Consider the following 17345-nt stretch of genomic DNA (forward strand, 5'->3'; position numbering starts at 1 on the left):
ACAGCATTAATATAAGTTTAAAACATTTAACATTATAATTTCTTTTTTACTGCAAAAATGTTATGTATACCATACTTTATAGAGCATTTAGATAGTCTATGCTATAAAAAAAAAATTGACAGCCGTGACATTGACATTTCTTCCCGATGGAACGCTATCCGTATCCGCGATACAATAAATAAAAAAAGGGTTGAAGCGGTGTACGATATAAAATAATGGAAAATACAGTCTTATTTGTACAATAAGTGAGAGGCGAATAAGGAGGTGTTTGTAATATATTTCTTATAGCAATAATGTCTTCTGAAGCGGAAGAAAATTGTTTTGTTTGCTCAAAAACCGGCGGCAACTTGAACATCTTCACCACTTATAACATCTGCAATGACAAAGAGGAATTGTACGTTGAAGTCATTAAAAACTGTTTCAGCGTTGAGGTAATTGAAAATTTCACTACAAATTGTATCTCTTTTGTTATTACAGCGTTAGGGTTGTAGGTGTGTCAGCTTTTTGCAATTCACACTCATATCCATATCCCAAAATGTTTCTGCTGTTAGGTTAAAAAAAATGTTTTTACTATATTGTAAGTTGTAGTCAGAGTCTGCCTGTTCCATAAACCATAAGTTTATCATGTTTTTTTTAATGAATGGACAATGACCTCATGTTTTATTGGTATGATTTTTTTTTTTCAGATTGGGCAGGACTCAGGTCTCTATTCAATGTGCACTGATTGCAGCATTAAATTAAGAAGGGCATATACATTCAAAAATGATATAATACAAGCAGTGAACAAGTTGGTTGTTTTACAACGTGAGTGTATATTTTTTTCAATAAATTCTCAGTTGTGCTGAAGGCCTGATACCCCCTACTTAATTCTGTATCCTAAATGACTAAGCGCCATCCCACTAACCCGGGGTTGAACTGTTAACCATGGTAACCCCAGGTTTAACCAGTTAACCCCGGGTTAGTAAATGGTGCAAGTGGATCTTAGTGTATTATGTTTAGAAATTAAGTATCCTATTAGGACAACTGAATGAAGTAAGGTGTGACAATGCCTTTAATTGATAGTAAAAATGGCACTATATATTGTTTGAACAACTATAGTGCCAGTAGTATAGTTCATTTTTTTAGCATTAGAAAAAAGGTAAACAATCTTGACATGTCTTTTTATTGAAAAACACTTTTGAAAAATAAGTCACGGCAAATATGTATCAATTATGAATCATATATGATTATTTACATTCTTTTGCTTTCATAAGTACTAGTTACTTTCTAGATTAAAAAAAAGCGTAATTAATTACAAGCTTTTATTTAGTTTCAGCTGACCGTTGTCTGTCTGTCTGTAATCAAATCTTGCAAGTTAAATTTGATCCACTTCCTGGTTCCCGATTGAGCTGAAATTTTGCATGCATGTATAAATCGGATGACAATGCAATATTATGGTACCATCGCATCGAGCTGATCTGATGATGGAGACAGGAGGTGGCCATAGGAACTCTGTGATGAAACAACGCAATCTAATTGTGTTAGGGGTTTTTAGAATTGTCTTGATGAGTATTAGTTGTCTGTCGTAAAAAAAGTACAGTCAGCGATAAAAGTTTGTACCAAAAATGAAATTTTTGCCAAAAATTTTAAAAGTGATGTCAAGATCGTGTAGTCTTTTTCTAATGATAAAAAAACGAACTATAGTAACACTTTATAACATTAACTTCAACTCTACATTTTTTATAAATGTTGTTCTAGATGCTGTTGCAGAAGAACCGGAATATTCCAAGGTTGAATATTTAGCACATACATTTGAAAATGACTACGACATCAAGTCAGTTCTCAACCCCGAAACTGGCCAGATATCTTACACTTTAGACAAAATCAACGAGAATAAAGAAACAAACCAACCGGACACTTATATGATTGATTTAGAGAATGACGTCATAATCACTAAGAGTGTGGCGGAGAAGAAAGTGAAAAAAACTAAACGGAAAAATGAAGTCGTTAAAGAAAACTTACCTAATAATATTGAAAGCAAGAAGCCAAGTAAGTCTAAGAAAAAGAAAGAAACTGTAGAAACTGATGCTGAGAAACCTAACTTAGATAATATTGTCAAAGATGATCCTGAGAAACCTAATAACTTAGAAAATATTGTCAAAGATGTAGAGAAGGCTTGCAAGAAAATAATAACCATAGAAGGGAATGTGATCAATGCACCAGGTACTCATCAAGTTCAAGAGGAGAAAAATAAAAAGCCAAAGAAAGTTAAAAATGGTAAGGTTTATGTACAGTCAGTAGCAGAAGTTGCTAAGCGGGCGAGGTGCTCAAAATGACCTTGACGCGACTTTATTGTCAAGAAAATAAGAGCGTGTCAAGGTAATTTTGAACACCTCGCCCGCTTAGCAACTTCTGCTGCTGACTGTACTAGCCTCTGCTTGCAACTGCGACCGTTTAGTATTACTACTGATGTGCCGTCAGAAAGTTTCCAAAATACGAAATTCCTTTTGGGAAAATTTTACATTTCGTGAAATTTCCCAACCTTTTGGAGACTCTCCGGTACTTGCACCTCTGTACTACTAGCCCCTGCTTGCAAATGCTATTGTTGAATTTCAACATGTTCTTGGGCCGATTTAGACGGCGCGCGAACTCGCATGCGATTTTAGTTACTTTGCGGACTGTTGGTTACGTCCAATTCAACCGACCGATCAAAATCCGCAATGGTATGAAACTCGCATGCGAGTTCTTGCATCGTCTAAATCAGCCCTAATATAACGTAGTGGCATCAGCGACCGACAGGGAACCAGTACCCGACAATTCTATTTTTTATTCAAGAAAATAAGGGTAGGGAACCGATTTCCTAATAGGGCAACACTGGGCAGCTACAGTAGCTGCCCAGTGTTGCCGTACTACAGTAACTGTAGTGTTGCCAAATTAAGAAATTGGCTATGTTATAAAGGTGAATCAACTTTTTGTCTCTTGCCATGCTTGCTTTTTAGTGGCCATGATAAAAGTTGTCAAAGGGAAAAATATTTTTTACGTGAAAGCGAATTTCCTTGCGATTGTTCTTAGCTATGTTTAATAAAAATCGATTCAGCTTGAAACGAATCAGCTTTTTTTTTCAAAATGAAGTAAGGCATTTTTCTGGGTTTATACATATTTTAATTCGTACCACTATTTGATGTTACATTAGAGCATTTACCTGTAATAACTGGAGTCGCCTTTAAGAGCTTACCCCTCTGCCGAACTTGCACAATTGTGCAAACTTTTGTATGGACTGACGTGTATCTGACATGGCTATTTATACGTTACGTACATTTGACCCATTTGCCGTGCTCTTCCCCCGCAAAAATCGGCAGACTGTTTTGTACAGATAATGACATACAAGACGTCTCCAGTCTCTAAGGATATTACTGTACAGATGTAGTGAATCATTATTTTCCATCGTTTTTTCACGGAAACGGACGAACGTGTCTTGCTATTTCAGTCAGTCTCGGCACAAAAAGTACTGAGGTTGACTGAAGTAGCGTGACAAATACGAACGTTTCCGAGAGAATACGATGGAAAACGATTATGCACTAGGGTAATCCGCCAGTAACTGGCCACTGTCAGTAATTGGCCACCCTAAACTAAAAATGAATTCTATTCACCTATAAACAGAATTCATTTTAGTATAAGGCGGCTAGTTATTGAAGGCTGGCCAGTTATTGAAACCTTATACTAAAATGAACTCTGTTTATAGGTGAATAGAATTCATTTGGTGGCCAATTACTAAACAGTGGCCAGTTATTGTTGTTGTATTGACTTGTGACTTGAGAGCCCTTGATGCCTTAGAGTTATTTATTATACTTACAGCCAAAAAGCCCAAATTCACCCTCGAGCCAGGCCAAACGAAGTGCTCCCTCTGCAGCACCCAGTTTGAAACGAACAAGGCTCTACGGGTGCACATGAATGCGCACTACCCAGACCACGAGTGTGGGGACTGCGGTATGGCCTTCGCCAGTCACCAGAGACTGCGGTCTCATGTGTACCAGACTCATAACCAAGAGGAGTCGCCCACTTGCAAGTACTGTGATAAGGTTGGTGTTTCTCTACTATACGACAGTTCACCATGTATAATACGAGCCCCGATGCAAATTAGTTCGTCTAATTCCACACAAAAATTTTGTTTATTCTAATAAATTTTACACATGAACATAAAATGACCCATATTTCATTACACAAACGGGTCTACCGCGATATAATTTCATTGTATTTACCTTAAATTCCGACGTTTCAGCTGAGTTGCACCAGCGATGGTCTTTGTCTTTCCGTGACCACAACTGGTGCAACTCACCTGAAACGTCAGAATATAAGGTAAATACAATGAAATTATATCGCGGTACACCCGTTTGTGTGAATAAATATGTGTACAAAACGCGAGAGTTTAAAGTGTTATAAAATGACCCAGTAATGGGAACTATAATAGTAATGTTTAATCTAGTTTATTTTGATCGTATAATAAAATTGCATGAGACTTTAATTGCTTAAAAAATGTACTTTTCAAAAAACGTTGTCCAAATCATATTGTCCTCTCCTACAGCACTGCTGCATGCATGGGCTCGAAACAAAATTGTCAGTACATTGTCAGAGCCCTGTTGCTTTCCCTAGTAATAGCCCTTTTCACATCTGTTATATTCCTACCTGTCAAATAAAAAAAAAACGTTATATTTTTTCTATCAGTACATACGGTATTTCTTGTATTTGGATTTAGTTATTGTAGAATATGACCACATAAAATTAAACTACATTAGTATAAGCATTAAATATTAGTGATTTTTAAACTAAAACATTATTTTTGTACAAACACGAGAACCTCAAAAACTGGTCTGACTAGACGAAAACATATGCATAGGGGCTCGTAATCCCTCCTAACTATTAAATCGACTTGTAAGTACCATAATTCTAAATTTTCAGACTTTCACCAACGTAAATACCCGCAACGCGCACATGTGGCGCGTACATACCAAAGTCGACCCGTACAAGTGCGCGCAGTGCGGCGAGCGCTTCAAAACTTACCTCAAACGGCTCCGGCACATGCAGGCCGCGCACGGGGACTCCGTCACGGAGTACCCCTGCCAGTATTGCGACAAGAAGTTCGCTTATGCCGGTAAGCTCCTTTGATTTATGTGACCCTGGTACTCATTGGGAAGATTGGTAGTAGTAACTTTAGTTTTTTTTTAAGCTATTGTGCGTTGTGGAGTCATTCTTATAGGCTTTCATACAATATTTTGAAGTTATGTATGGTCATATTTGAAGCCATAGCGTTTCAAAACGTACCTCAAACGGCTGCGGCACATGCAGGCCGCGCACGGGAACTCCGTCACGGAGTACCCGTGCCAGTATTACGACAAGAAGTTCGCTTATGCCGGTAAGCTTCTTTGATTTATGTGATCCTGGTACTCATGGGAAAGATTGTTAGTAGTAACTTTAGTTTTTAAGCCATTTTGCGTTGTGGCCATTTTCCGTTTTGTTTTGTTGTTGTTCTTATAGGCTCTCATACAATATTTTTAAGTTATATATGGCCATATTGGTCATATTCACGGACGTAGAGAGTAAACGGGATAGTGTACACTGGCCAAAAAGTGTGTCCACATGAGACATCAAACCTGAGCCCTCCATCTCTTTCTAATTAGGGTGACCATAAGGCATATGTATGTGGGATATTAGCATAAGATGGAATGTATAGTTTGGCCAGGATCTTTTCTCATTCGTACATAATCAGAGAGAATCATACTGTATTTTCCCTATGCTAGTATAATTGTCCCAGAAAAGAGATGGATATAGTTTTTTTCTCTCCTGTAAAACGCTTCACACAACCTTACTTAATTTAGTCGTTATAACAGCTTCTAGTCGTTATAAAAGCTGTTACAGATGGGATGGGCGTATTGAATCGCGATCATGGTCGATTGTGAGGAAGGTGTGGTCCGCCGTACGTACATCAAAAACACAGCTATAAGAGAGAGCGAGACAGATATCCAGGATGGGGTAAAACGTTGTACTACGTAACTAGGTAATTCGCAAATCGTGTCGATTAAAAACACTACCTTCGGTAGTATTTTAATTTATCACCACTCGTTACGAATTTGATTCCTACTTTCAACACTTGTATCGCAAATTACTTAATACTAGTGGCTCTGTGAGCTGTAGACCTCGCGAGCAGAGCTTGAAATAACATGGTGCTAAGAGCTTTAAATACACCGTGTTTTTTTTGATTTCCGTTAATTTCAAGGGTGCATTCCTGAGCTTAAATCAAGTAACTTTCTCAAAGACACCGATGTTCTAATTAAGTCCATTTCGGAGATACTTAATCCATAATTTATTTTTTTACTATAAGGCCTCTACAAGCGTGTACACTTGCCTTAGGGCCGGCTTACATATTGATTAGTGTTTAGAATGAGTTCATACATTTGCTACTAAACTTAAGTACAATCTCGGTCGATTGATGTACGAAATGACATTGATATGTCACAGATTTCAATTGTTTGGTTGAGTTAAATGTAATGCCCGTGTTACAACAACGCTATATGCTACATTTAATTACTTTTTAAACAAAAAAAAAAAAACAAAAAAGAAAACAAAAAAAAATTTTTTTTTTTGAAAATTTACTATGCCATTTAGTTCTTATAAACGTACTTAACTATACCCCGAAGTTAACGGAATTCAATAAAAACACGGTGTATAGTAAATTAAAGAAAAACAATACGAAATTTATGTGTAAAAAAATACAAAAAGTTATAATATCCCAGCATACAATTACTGGGGATCGAACCCAGACCCTCTGTGCAAACAGAAAAAGCGAACGTTTACAAACTGAGCCAAATAGTTCTTAGATGGGTTGACGAAATTTAGCTACTCCTTCTCAAATTAAAATTAGTTAAAATTAAATATCTAAATACCGCCTAAACCAGCGATAATTTTTTTCTGCATTTTTTGCTATTAACTCTGTAAACATGTTTCAAAAAGAAAAAAGTCTTATGATATCGATACGACTATTTGTTTAGGCGCCAGGTATCACGACTCCGCCATTTTTAAAAAATTCCAAAAACCGGATTGACAAAAAAATTTTATTTAGTCATAAAATTCGGTCACAAAATTTCACGAGAATCGGTTAAGAATTGCGACCTGTAGAGGAGAACATCCGGACATACGAAAGCAAAATGCCCGAGTCAAAACGTAGACCTTCGCTTCGCTTCGGTCAATTAATACTATACCGACTAGTTATCGATACCAGTCATTTTGTCAAGCCCTAGCGTAGCATAACAATTTATGTTTATACACGAAATTATCTTAAGTATTGACTAAAATAATAAAATATTAGCACACAACGAAATAAAAACTTACATTTAACTGTGTAAACCGGCATCTTACACTATTTATGCTTAACAAAATACCTATCACTATCAATATCATACTCATGGTGTGTTCATATACGTGATGACTTCCCTTTTGCATACTTAAGCTATTCTTTAAGCGTAAGCGTCATCGTAGATCTGTGATTGCAACAAAATTTTCAAATTTGCCGCCTTTGTATACTGACGGAAATGTGTGTCCAACCTATGTAGAATCGATTACATATATATAAATAGTTAGAATTAACGTTTCAGTAATTAAATATTATGTAAGTAAGTATAAATATGAGTCTGTAATGTCTAAGGACTTTGGATTTAATTTTTGGAAATTATATAGCTCTCATTACATGAATCGAATAATTAAACATGCCGGAATAAGTATATCTTTATTTATTTATTAGTATACTATTTAGGTAAACTTATTTTTACATTAAGTACGTAATAACAATTCTGTAAGACCGATCCAAATCGCACCGATATTATAGTCACCCTAATGAGTTTGACAATATTTTCTTGATTGTACACGTGTGTGTGTGTGTGTACACGAAAAATATGTCATCAAGTTGGGGATACCAATTAATATCCGAAGTTACTACAATTTCTACCATATTCAATTTAATGTTTTTTTTGTTATGCACATGCTTGGTTTAATCAGTTAATAATATTGACATCATAATGATTAACAAATTATTTAAAAGATATCAGAACTGTAATCGGAATATAGCACTAAAATAGTATATGAAGGTAATTACTTTCAGTAGTATATTGATATAAATACTGCCACAATGGTATCTTTTTTACATTGGCAACATGTGCGAGTGAGACACGGGGCTCTGGTTTTCCCGTGTGGACCTCATGTGGACCGTTTTCTCTAGTCTGGTACGAACAACTTTCTGGCTCGGTGATAAGGTTCAATTTAGTATGACAAAAAAAGTGACAGTTCGCTCCCGATTAATATATACCTTCCTGGTCATATTAGAAGCCGTAGAGTTTCAAAACTTACCTCAAACGGCTGCGGCACATGCAGGCCGCGCACGGGGACTCCGTCACGGAGTACCCGTGCCAGTGCCAGTATTGTGCCAAGAAATTCGCTTATAAGCTCGCTGGTAAGCTCCTTTGATTTATGTGATCCTGGTACTCATTGGGAAGATTGGTAGTAGTAACTTTAGTTTTTGGGGCTTCGTACCCAAAGAGTAAAAACGGGACCCTTTTATTAAGACTGTCCGTCTGTCTGTCACCAGGCTGTATCTCATGATCCGTGATAGCTAGACAGTTGACATTTTCACAGATGATGTATTTCTGTTGCCGCTATACCAACAGATACTAAAAACAGAATTAAAAAAATCAATATTTAAGTGGGGGTCCATACAACAAACGTATTCACGTGTCCCATACAATAAACAGTATATTTTTCCTATCAAAAATGACAAGGCTGGGGGGGGATCGATATTTTGTGTGACGTAATAAATGGATAACCCCTAATGTATCTTTATTTTCCAGCCTACAGAACGAAGCACATCCGCACCATCCACCTCGAGTCCCGCCCGCACAAGTGTCAGGACTGCACGTACAGCTTCGCGCGCCGTCGCGACCTGGACGCGCACCGCGCCAGCAAGCACGGGGACGGCGAGATGAAGTACCAGTGCACCGTGTGCAATAAGAAGTTCTTCTTTAATACGGCCCTCAAGTTCCATCTCAATGTACATAATAGGTGAGTTTCTAGTAGTTAAGTGGCCTTACAATCTAATTTACGGCAAATATTGTTGTTTAGGTTCGTTCTAAATCTATAGTTTGTATCTTTAGGTATTTAAATGAAAGTAAACAAAATCTACCCTCAAATGGCTCCTTAAGCCAGTTGAGGGTAACAGGTGAAGACATTACACGATCAAATAATGTAGGTTTATGTCAGGTCGTTCAGTGACCGTCCAGGCGGTTTTGTATTTGGTTGGTTAACCAATAAATGTTATAACTACCCGAAAATGTACATATTGTTTGTTTACTTTTATTTAAATACCTAAAGATACAGAGTATAGAACAGGTGAGTTTCTCATATTTATGCTTTTGTATTTTGGTATTGGTTCAATTAGTTCCGTTCAAGACTTTTGGCATCCCTCGCTTCGAACTATTCGAGCTGCAACTAATAAATCCTTATTTTAAGATGCATATTTATATAGTAAGTTAAATCTTCTTATACAAAAAGAAACTTAGGTACCCTTTATAGTTCGTTTTTTTCGCATTAGAAAAAAGGTAAACAATCTTGTTGGGTGTTTTAATTGAAAAACAAGTTTTAAATTTAAGTCACGGCAAATATTTTATTATGTAACAATTATAAATCTAATTGAATACGATCATTTTTATTATTTTGCTTTCATAAGTAATAGTTATTGATTTTTTAAAAGCGTTTTTCAATTAAAAGACATGAGATCGCTTACCTTCTTTCTAATGCCAAAAAAACGAACTATACATGAGTAGTTCTACCTGATAAATTCAATAAATTAGGACCAGAAACCATGCCTGGTTGCAACCTATTAGAGACACTATTTTAGGGACCATATTTAAATTATAAGTAAAATCATCTCGTAAAAAAAGTATATATTGATATACAGGGTGTCCCAAACTTATGGGACATGAAGGGGAAGTACCTTAAATATCGTAGATAGTGTATTTTGTTCAAAGAAGACTTTAATGTTATTTTTAAAAGTTAGTAATTCTGCATTCATAGATTTTCTAAAAATTACTTGCTTCGTCTGGGAATCGAACCGACTTAAATGTAAAAAAAAATCAACCTACTTTTATGATGCCAACCGAAAGAATAGCTAAAAAATAATAACTCTGCTTAAGTAACATTGTATTTTAAAAGAAAGGAACAACGTAAAATGATTATACTATTCTTTGAGTTGCACCATATGATAAGAAAATCAACAGGCACCGGACTCATTAAAAGATTGGCGATTTGCGTGAGACAAGAGGGATCACATTTTGAGCAATTAATTAATTAATTTACAAAAAAATACCCACTTAATTGACTACGGCAGTTTCATGTAAGTTTTTAATTTGATTAAAATGATTAATTTCACGTTGTTCCTTTCTTTTAAAATACAATGTTACTTAAGCAGAGTTATTAGTTTTTAGCTATTCTTTCGATTGGCATCATAAAAGTAGGGTGATTTTTTTTTTGACATTTAAGTCGGTTCGATTCCCAGACGAAGCAAGTAATTTTTAGAAAATCTATGAATGAAGAATTACTAACTTTTAAAAATAACATAAAGTCTTCTTTGAGCAAAATACACTATCTACGATATTTAAGGTACTTCCCCTTCATATCCCATAAGTTTGGGACACCCTGTATATATTTTCAAATGAATATTGTAATTTTTCACAGACACACATGCACCCAATGCGACGCCAAGTTCGCCAACGAGGCGAACCTGGATGCCCACCTGAAGACCCACGAGCCATTAGACCAGTCTCTAGACGCCCTGCCTATCCTGGACACGTTAGAATTTAACGACTTCGCCGACTATGCGCTGGACTCGGCCTTCTGGGTCCTGGGGAACGAGTTATAGATGGGTGTAACATTCGTTGCCATGGTTACGTACTTGGGCCAGGGGTTGACAAAACCTGGAGGTCCACCTGTAGACCTACGAACCCCTAGACCAGTCTAGACGCCTTGCCTATCCTGGATACATCTGGTCTTCTGTATCCTAGGGAACGGAGTTGTAGATTCTGAGAATACTTTTAAATATGAAATTAATTAGTCCAAAGTCCTGTTAATGCGAATTAGTCTTAGAAATAAACTATTCAGTGTCTCTGGCTAGAGAGCATATGACCAGTGAACTTTTGGGTCGAGTAAACAAATCTCTAGACGTTAAATAAAAGTCAGTCCAGACGACATGATCAAATCCACCGATTTAATCAGAAATTAAATTGGCGCCAATCTCCAATTTAATCACCAATTTTAGATTTATGGTGATATATGAGCGCTCTAAATTTAAAATAAAATGGCCCAACCGCGAATACTAGCGTCACAAATTGGTAATCTTGCGTCCGCGCCTCCATTTTATCGGCAATATCGGTCATAATCGGCGGTCAAATTGGCGTATACGTCCACACCACCTGATTTGATCAGACAATTTAATCAGATTGGCGAAAAATTGTTACCGTCTGGACTGGCCATAGTTGTCACCCCTATTAATGTACGTAGAATACGATAAATATAACCTTCAAGATTTGAACGGAAACATTAGGTTAGGTAAGTACAGTCGGCAGCAATAGTTGCTAAGCGGGCGAGGTGTTCAAAATTACCTTGACGCGCTCTTATTCTCTTAACAATTCGCGGCAAGATCATTGTGAACACCTCGCCCGCTTAGCAACTATCGCTGCTAACTATACATATTAATATAAGCAAAACTGAAGAAGCGCTGGTGGCCTAGCGGTAAGAGCGTGCGACTTGCAATCTGGAGGTCGCGGGTTCAAACCCTGGCTCGTACCAATGAGTTTTTCGGAACTTATGTACGAAATATCATTTGATATTTACCAGTCGCTTTTCGGTGAAGGAAAACATCGTGAGGAAACCGGACTAATCCCAATAAGGCCTAGTTTACCCTCTGGGTTGGAAGGTCAGATGGCAGTCGCTTTCGTAAAAACTGGTGCCTACGTCAAATCATGGGATTAGTTGTCAAGCGGACCACAGGCTCCCATGAGCCGTGGCAAAATGCCGGGATAACGCGAGGAAGAAGATAAGCAAAACTGAAGCTGAATAGAAAGCAAATAAAAGCAACAGGGACTAAGGGTGATTTCTTTGTCAATAAATGGGGTTGGCAACTGTCAAAGGTTCGCATAGATGGCGCCATCATAGCTTGCCCCTTTTTCTATGAGATTTTGCTTATAGGGCTGGCATCCAGGGCATACAATTCCTTAAAAAAAAACACAATTCTAGGGATTGACAGAGCAAGTTACGCTCGAGCCATCTGCTAAATACTTCGACCGGCGAACCTCATTGGACAGGTGGAATACCAACCTAAGATACAATACATCCTTTTGTGTTAAAAAAAAAACTATACACTATCAATAACATTTTCACCACACCAGCTCGGAAAGGCTTACTTTGCACTTCAAAAACTGATAGCAAAGTTGCATTTTATTCACATGTGAGGCAAAGTAATCAAATGCAAATTTTGAGTTGTTTTCATATGTTTGCTGGTAGAATTGACTTTTAGATGATGATTTTGGATGATAAATATTTAATAACATTTATTTGGATTTGATTTTGTTTGATATTTTCTATTTAATATTTGCTTCGGTTTGGTGTGGTGAAAAATTTTGTGTTTCACTCGGGGGCAAATTCTGTTTACACAACAACTTTGCCCCCTTGTAAAATAAATAACTATTTTACTATCAATGACATTTTGTTTTTTTTTATGTATCAGTTAAAAACTCTGCATCTCTCTCGCTTCGCTTGGTACAGTTGCCATCAGATATATCGGGGCGGCCGAGGTGATCAAAAATATCTGAACACGCACTCTAACGCCTTGACAATAGAGGCGTGTACAGATATTTGTGAACGCCTCGGCCGGTCCGATATATCTGACGGCGACTGTTCAAGCCAACATGATTGGAACTTAACACATTAAGGGCCAAGAACCCGACAGTCGGGTACACTGTTCGTAGCGACTACGCGCACCATACGGCAAAGACGTGGCTACGCGCTACGAGCGCTCGTAGCACATAGTGGCAATGAATGTGTTAATAAAAAGGTAAGCAATATATTAGCAATAAAATTTGAATGTAACAAACATTTAACATGTACATTTGTATGTATATTCTTTTTTTTATCATTAAACCTTGTTGTGACTATTGTACGTAATGTTCTGTCACTTGTAAATTTTGTAAAATTGTCGAACGAAAGAGACGCGGCTGTATGTTAGAGTGGAAAAAAAAACTTCATTCTTACAAAGTTGTGATTTGGATTTGAACCCTCTGTGATAAAGTTCAAGTGTATTTCCTTTTTGTTCCTTTTTTTTAATGAATCTCAGTTTTATTATGATGAAAGTCATTTTAAGGGACTAGTAAATCGAATAGACTGTCAATGTAAAAGAATCTAAAATAACTAAAACAGATGAGTAGTTCTTTAACCTTGGCAGTTTTAGAAGTTGAAGTTCTAAGATAAGTATATTAAGAGCCATTTGCACCATCCCACTAACCCGGGGTTAAGCAGTTAACCCGTTAACCCAGTGTCAAATTGTACTGGTAACCATGGCAGCTTCAGATTTAACCGGTTAACCCGGGTTAAGGGTACAAGTGACGCTAAGTAGTATTTATAAGTATGTCAGAATTTGTATGAATAGTTTAAATTGTATTTGTAACTTGTATAATGTATGTAGTGTAGGTAATTTTTAAATATGCGAATATGCCGCCAGTGGCGTTTACCTTAGTTGATCTTATTAATTCACGATTTAGATATTCTCGAATAGGATAATACCGGACAAATACAATAATATATGTAACATAAAATAAAAAAAATATGTTTAAATGTCAAGCAAACTACTTTTTTTCCATCAGAATTGTATGCCAATAATTCCCTTCAACCATCTTCAACGTAGCATTTAGTACAGTCAGCAGCAGAAGTTGCTAAGCGGGCGAGGTGTTCAAAATGATCTTGACACGACTTTATTGTTAAGAGAATAAGAGCGTGTCAAATTAATTTTGAACACCTCGCCCGCTTAACAACTTCTGCTGTTGACTGTACCTATATTTATTACACCTTTTAGGTATGTTTTTTGTCCCATGATGTAATATTTATTGTATTTACCCTGTTTCATGGCACATGGACAAATTTAAGACAAGAAAGACGGACGACGATATTCAGATTATTGCCAGATGGCACCACTAATGCAGTCAGGTCTCAGTTCCATCTATTGACGTATATATTACCTTACCTTACGGGCAATATGAATGGGGCCAGTACAGCGGTGTGACACCGCTACGCGATTGGTTGATGAGTTCACATCACGCGCGCGGTTGGTCGCAACTAGTTGCGTTAGACTGCAGGATTGGCTCGAATTCGTGAGTGACACCGCTGAACTAGCACCAATTTTAGTGTCCGTAAGGCCAGTCCTTAGATATAAAACGTCAATGGTTCCATCTTTATTCATTCATGGTATAGATAATTAAGTTCATGGTATAATAATATACTCCGCCTGGTACTCTCTTCCCGTCTTTTCTAGGTCACCTGACTGACACAAGCCTACGTCATCATGCGACAGCGCTATATGATAATATGCGATAGCGCTATACAAAGTGGCAATGTTATTGTGACGTAGGCTTGTGTCACTTTGGGAAGAGAAGACCATGTTTTATTAGACTATGATGTATAGCGTTCAAAGTAAATGAAATTGTCTGAATGATGTCAAGGCAGCGCTGGCTTCTACTATACATATTGTGAATAATTAGGTATAATTAGATTTGCAGTGCATTTCTTAAATAAAAAATCGTATTAAAATGTTGTTTTTTTGTTACCCTCACATATATTATGGATTTAAGCAAAGTTTAGATGTATTTTACGGTTCCGTATCCGTACCCAAAAGGTAAAAAATTAAATTAAATTAAATATCATTTATTATCAGGCAATTAAGGCCCAAGACTCTACTGTACGTCTGTCTGTCACCGGGCTGCAGTGGCGTAGCGTGAACCAAACTATAGTTTGTATCTTTAGGTAGGTACTTAAATAAAACTAAACAAATAATTTGTACACTTTCGGTTATTTATAATATTTATTGAATTTTATTGGTTACTCGCACTGTCTGGTTTTATTCTGTGCACGGAACGATGGTGTCAACACGTAGAGGTCCTTTATGAAACTTACATTATACAAGGGGTGGACCGAGATGGGTATTTATTATCAAATCAAACTAACAAATGTGACCAACAAATATTTATTTACTATCAAGCTTTAAAAAATACAGTTACAGCATACAAATAAAACAATATAAATATGTCGCCTATAATTAATGTCTTTTTTCTTGAGATTGCGTGATTATGTCTGTCTTTGACGTTTTTCTTAAATTAACGTAGAAGATAAATTAATATACAAAATACAGTATCACTACATCTTATAAAACAAAGTCCCCCGCCGCGTCTGTCTGTTTTTATGTTTGTTCGCGATAAACTCAAAAACTACTGAACGGATTTTCATGCGGTTTTCACCCATCGATAAAGTGATTCTTGAGGAAGGTTTAGGTGTATAATTTGTTAACCCGTGCGAAGCCGGGGCGGGATAATGTCATCATTTTAATTATTAATTTCATTGTTCTCTCATTACATAAACAGAACTACTTGAAATCATTTGAACAATTTTACCGCCATTCTTATAACAATAGGGAGTAACACTGCAATGTTCTGCCGCACAAACCGTAAACCATAGAGTAACTTATATGTATACTTAACAGTTTTTTGACAAGTTTTCACGGATTATTTGTTACGAATTATATGACATGGATGCATCAAGGCGGTTTGTTTACAGTTTGTGCTAGTAGCGCCCCCTACGCAGTATTCCTTATTCTGTCATGACAAGCATAAACAAAATAATAATTATATATAGTTAAAATATGTAAGTAAAGCCCCACTTGCATGTTGTTGTAATACAGTTTGCAAAAATAGATTTAACCTTTTTGACACAAAAGCTGTCACTTGGACGCCACGTCACCGAAGTGTCAAAACTGAAATTGAACTTTATGCTTATGCACGTAGGTCTATGTTGCTCTGTGGTCTGTGACCGATTAATCGGTCTTTGGCGTTGAACCTGCGGTGCGGATATATCGGTCATTTGCGTCCAAAAGGTTAATACATATTACTCAACATTGATCACAATTTCCGTTGAATTTTCATGTAATTAAATATAAGTGAACAAGATTTATTCATATGTTTTAGGTAGGTAAGTAAATATAGCCGATCAAACAACTTTGTCAGTAGAAAAAGGGCAAAATTCAAATTTTCTATGGGACTACGATTACCCTTCGTGCCTAATTTTTTTAAATTTGCTGCCTTTTTTTTACTGACGGAAATGACTGGACAGACTATAACGAATATGCAAACCTTCGTCAAATTACAAATTTCAAATACGAAACACTTCAATACTACACGAAAGGGACTTTACTTTTTTTAACCTATTATATGTGTAAACATAATATATATAGTTATATGCAGCAAATGAAAAAAACATTCCTGAGCCGCATTGTTTAAATTCGCTATTACTTTGTACATTACGTAACACATTATATGAAATATGAATATGAACCAGCTGATCCCAATTTCATTAGGTACCTATCATAGATGCATAGTCAGGAGTATAAGTAGCTAAGCGGACGAGATGTTCAAAATGATCTACAAACGCTCTTATTCTCTTAACAATAAAGTAGTCATCAGATAAATTTTGTATTAAGCAGAAACGTCTGCCAGCGATACCACAATTCTTAGAAATATACCATTATACGCCTTAGGGAGGCGCCTAGCGACATCTACCGTAAGAATTTTACACATCTTATGGAAAAGATATGGTAGAAACAAAGAGAATTTGAAATAGAGAGTTACTGTCATGGTAAATTATGTAGCTACAGCACATTTACTGCCATCTTTCGACAGACGATTAAAACTGTTAGAACGCAATTTGACTTTGATCCATATTGTTTCACGGATATGTGTTAAATATTAATATTAACGCCATCTACTCGAGAGTAGGCTGAAGGTTATGGCGCCATCGCTCGAAAAGATTGCACCATACCTTTGGCCTATAGTCGAGTAGATGGCGTTAATATTAATATTTAACTCAGTGAAAGAATAAGGATCAAAGTCAAATGGCGTTCTAACAATTTTAATCTTTTGTCGAAAGATGGCAGTAAATTTACAGTGGCTACATAATTTACTTTGACAATCCGCCTCGATACGCTCTATTCTCTTTGGTCTCGGCAACTAAGTTGG

General features: G+C 36.6%; 1 protein-coding gene across 1 annotated transcript; it reads left to right on the forward strand.

Moving 5' to 3' along the window:
* Window positions 1–157: 157 nt before the first annotated feature.
* On the forward strand, window positions 158–11019 carry LOC134803296 (zinc finger imprinted 3-like). Its single transcript, XM_063776070.1, has 7 exons — window positions 158–431; window positions 687–804; window positions 1738–2256; window positions 3835–4058; window positions 4936–5128; window positions 8871–9081; window positions 10753–11019. The coding sequence occupies exons 1-7, from the start codon at window positions 294–296 to the stop codon at window positions 10934–10936; spliced, it is 1587 nt and encodes a 528-aa protein (XP_063632140.1). The 5' UTR covers window positions 158–293; the 3' UTR covers window positions 10937–11019.
* The last annotated feature ends 6326 nt before the right edge of the window (window positions 11020–17345 follow it).

Source organism: Cydia splendana, chromosome 26 (assembly GCF_910591565.1).
Source record: "Cydia splendana chromosome 26, ilCydSple1.2, whole genome shotgun sequence".
Taxonomy (NCBI): Eukaryota; Metazoa; Arthropoda; class Insecta; order Lepidoptera; family Tortricidae; genus Cydia; species Cydia splendana.

What these genes read in the sequence shown, in the direction of transcription:
- LOC134803296 (XM_063776070.1), top strand. Translation starts at nt 294, where the DNA reads ATGTCTTCTGAAGCGGAAGAAAATTGTTTTGTTTGCTCAAAAACCGGC. An exon ending in AAAACTGTTTCAGCGTTGAG is followed by an intron (nt 432 to 686) that starts GTAATTGAAAAT and finishes TTTTTTTTTCAG; the next exon opens with ATTGGGCAGGACTCAGGTCT. An exon ending in GCCAAAGAAAGTTAAAAATG is followed by an intron (nt 2,257 to 3,834) that starts GTAAGGTTTATG and finishes TTATACTTACAG; the next exon opens with CCAAAAAGCCCAAATTCACC.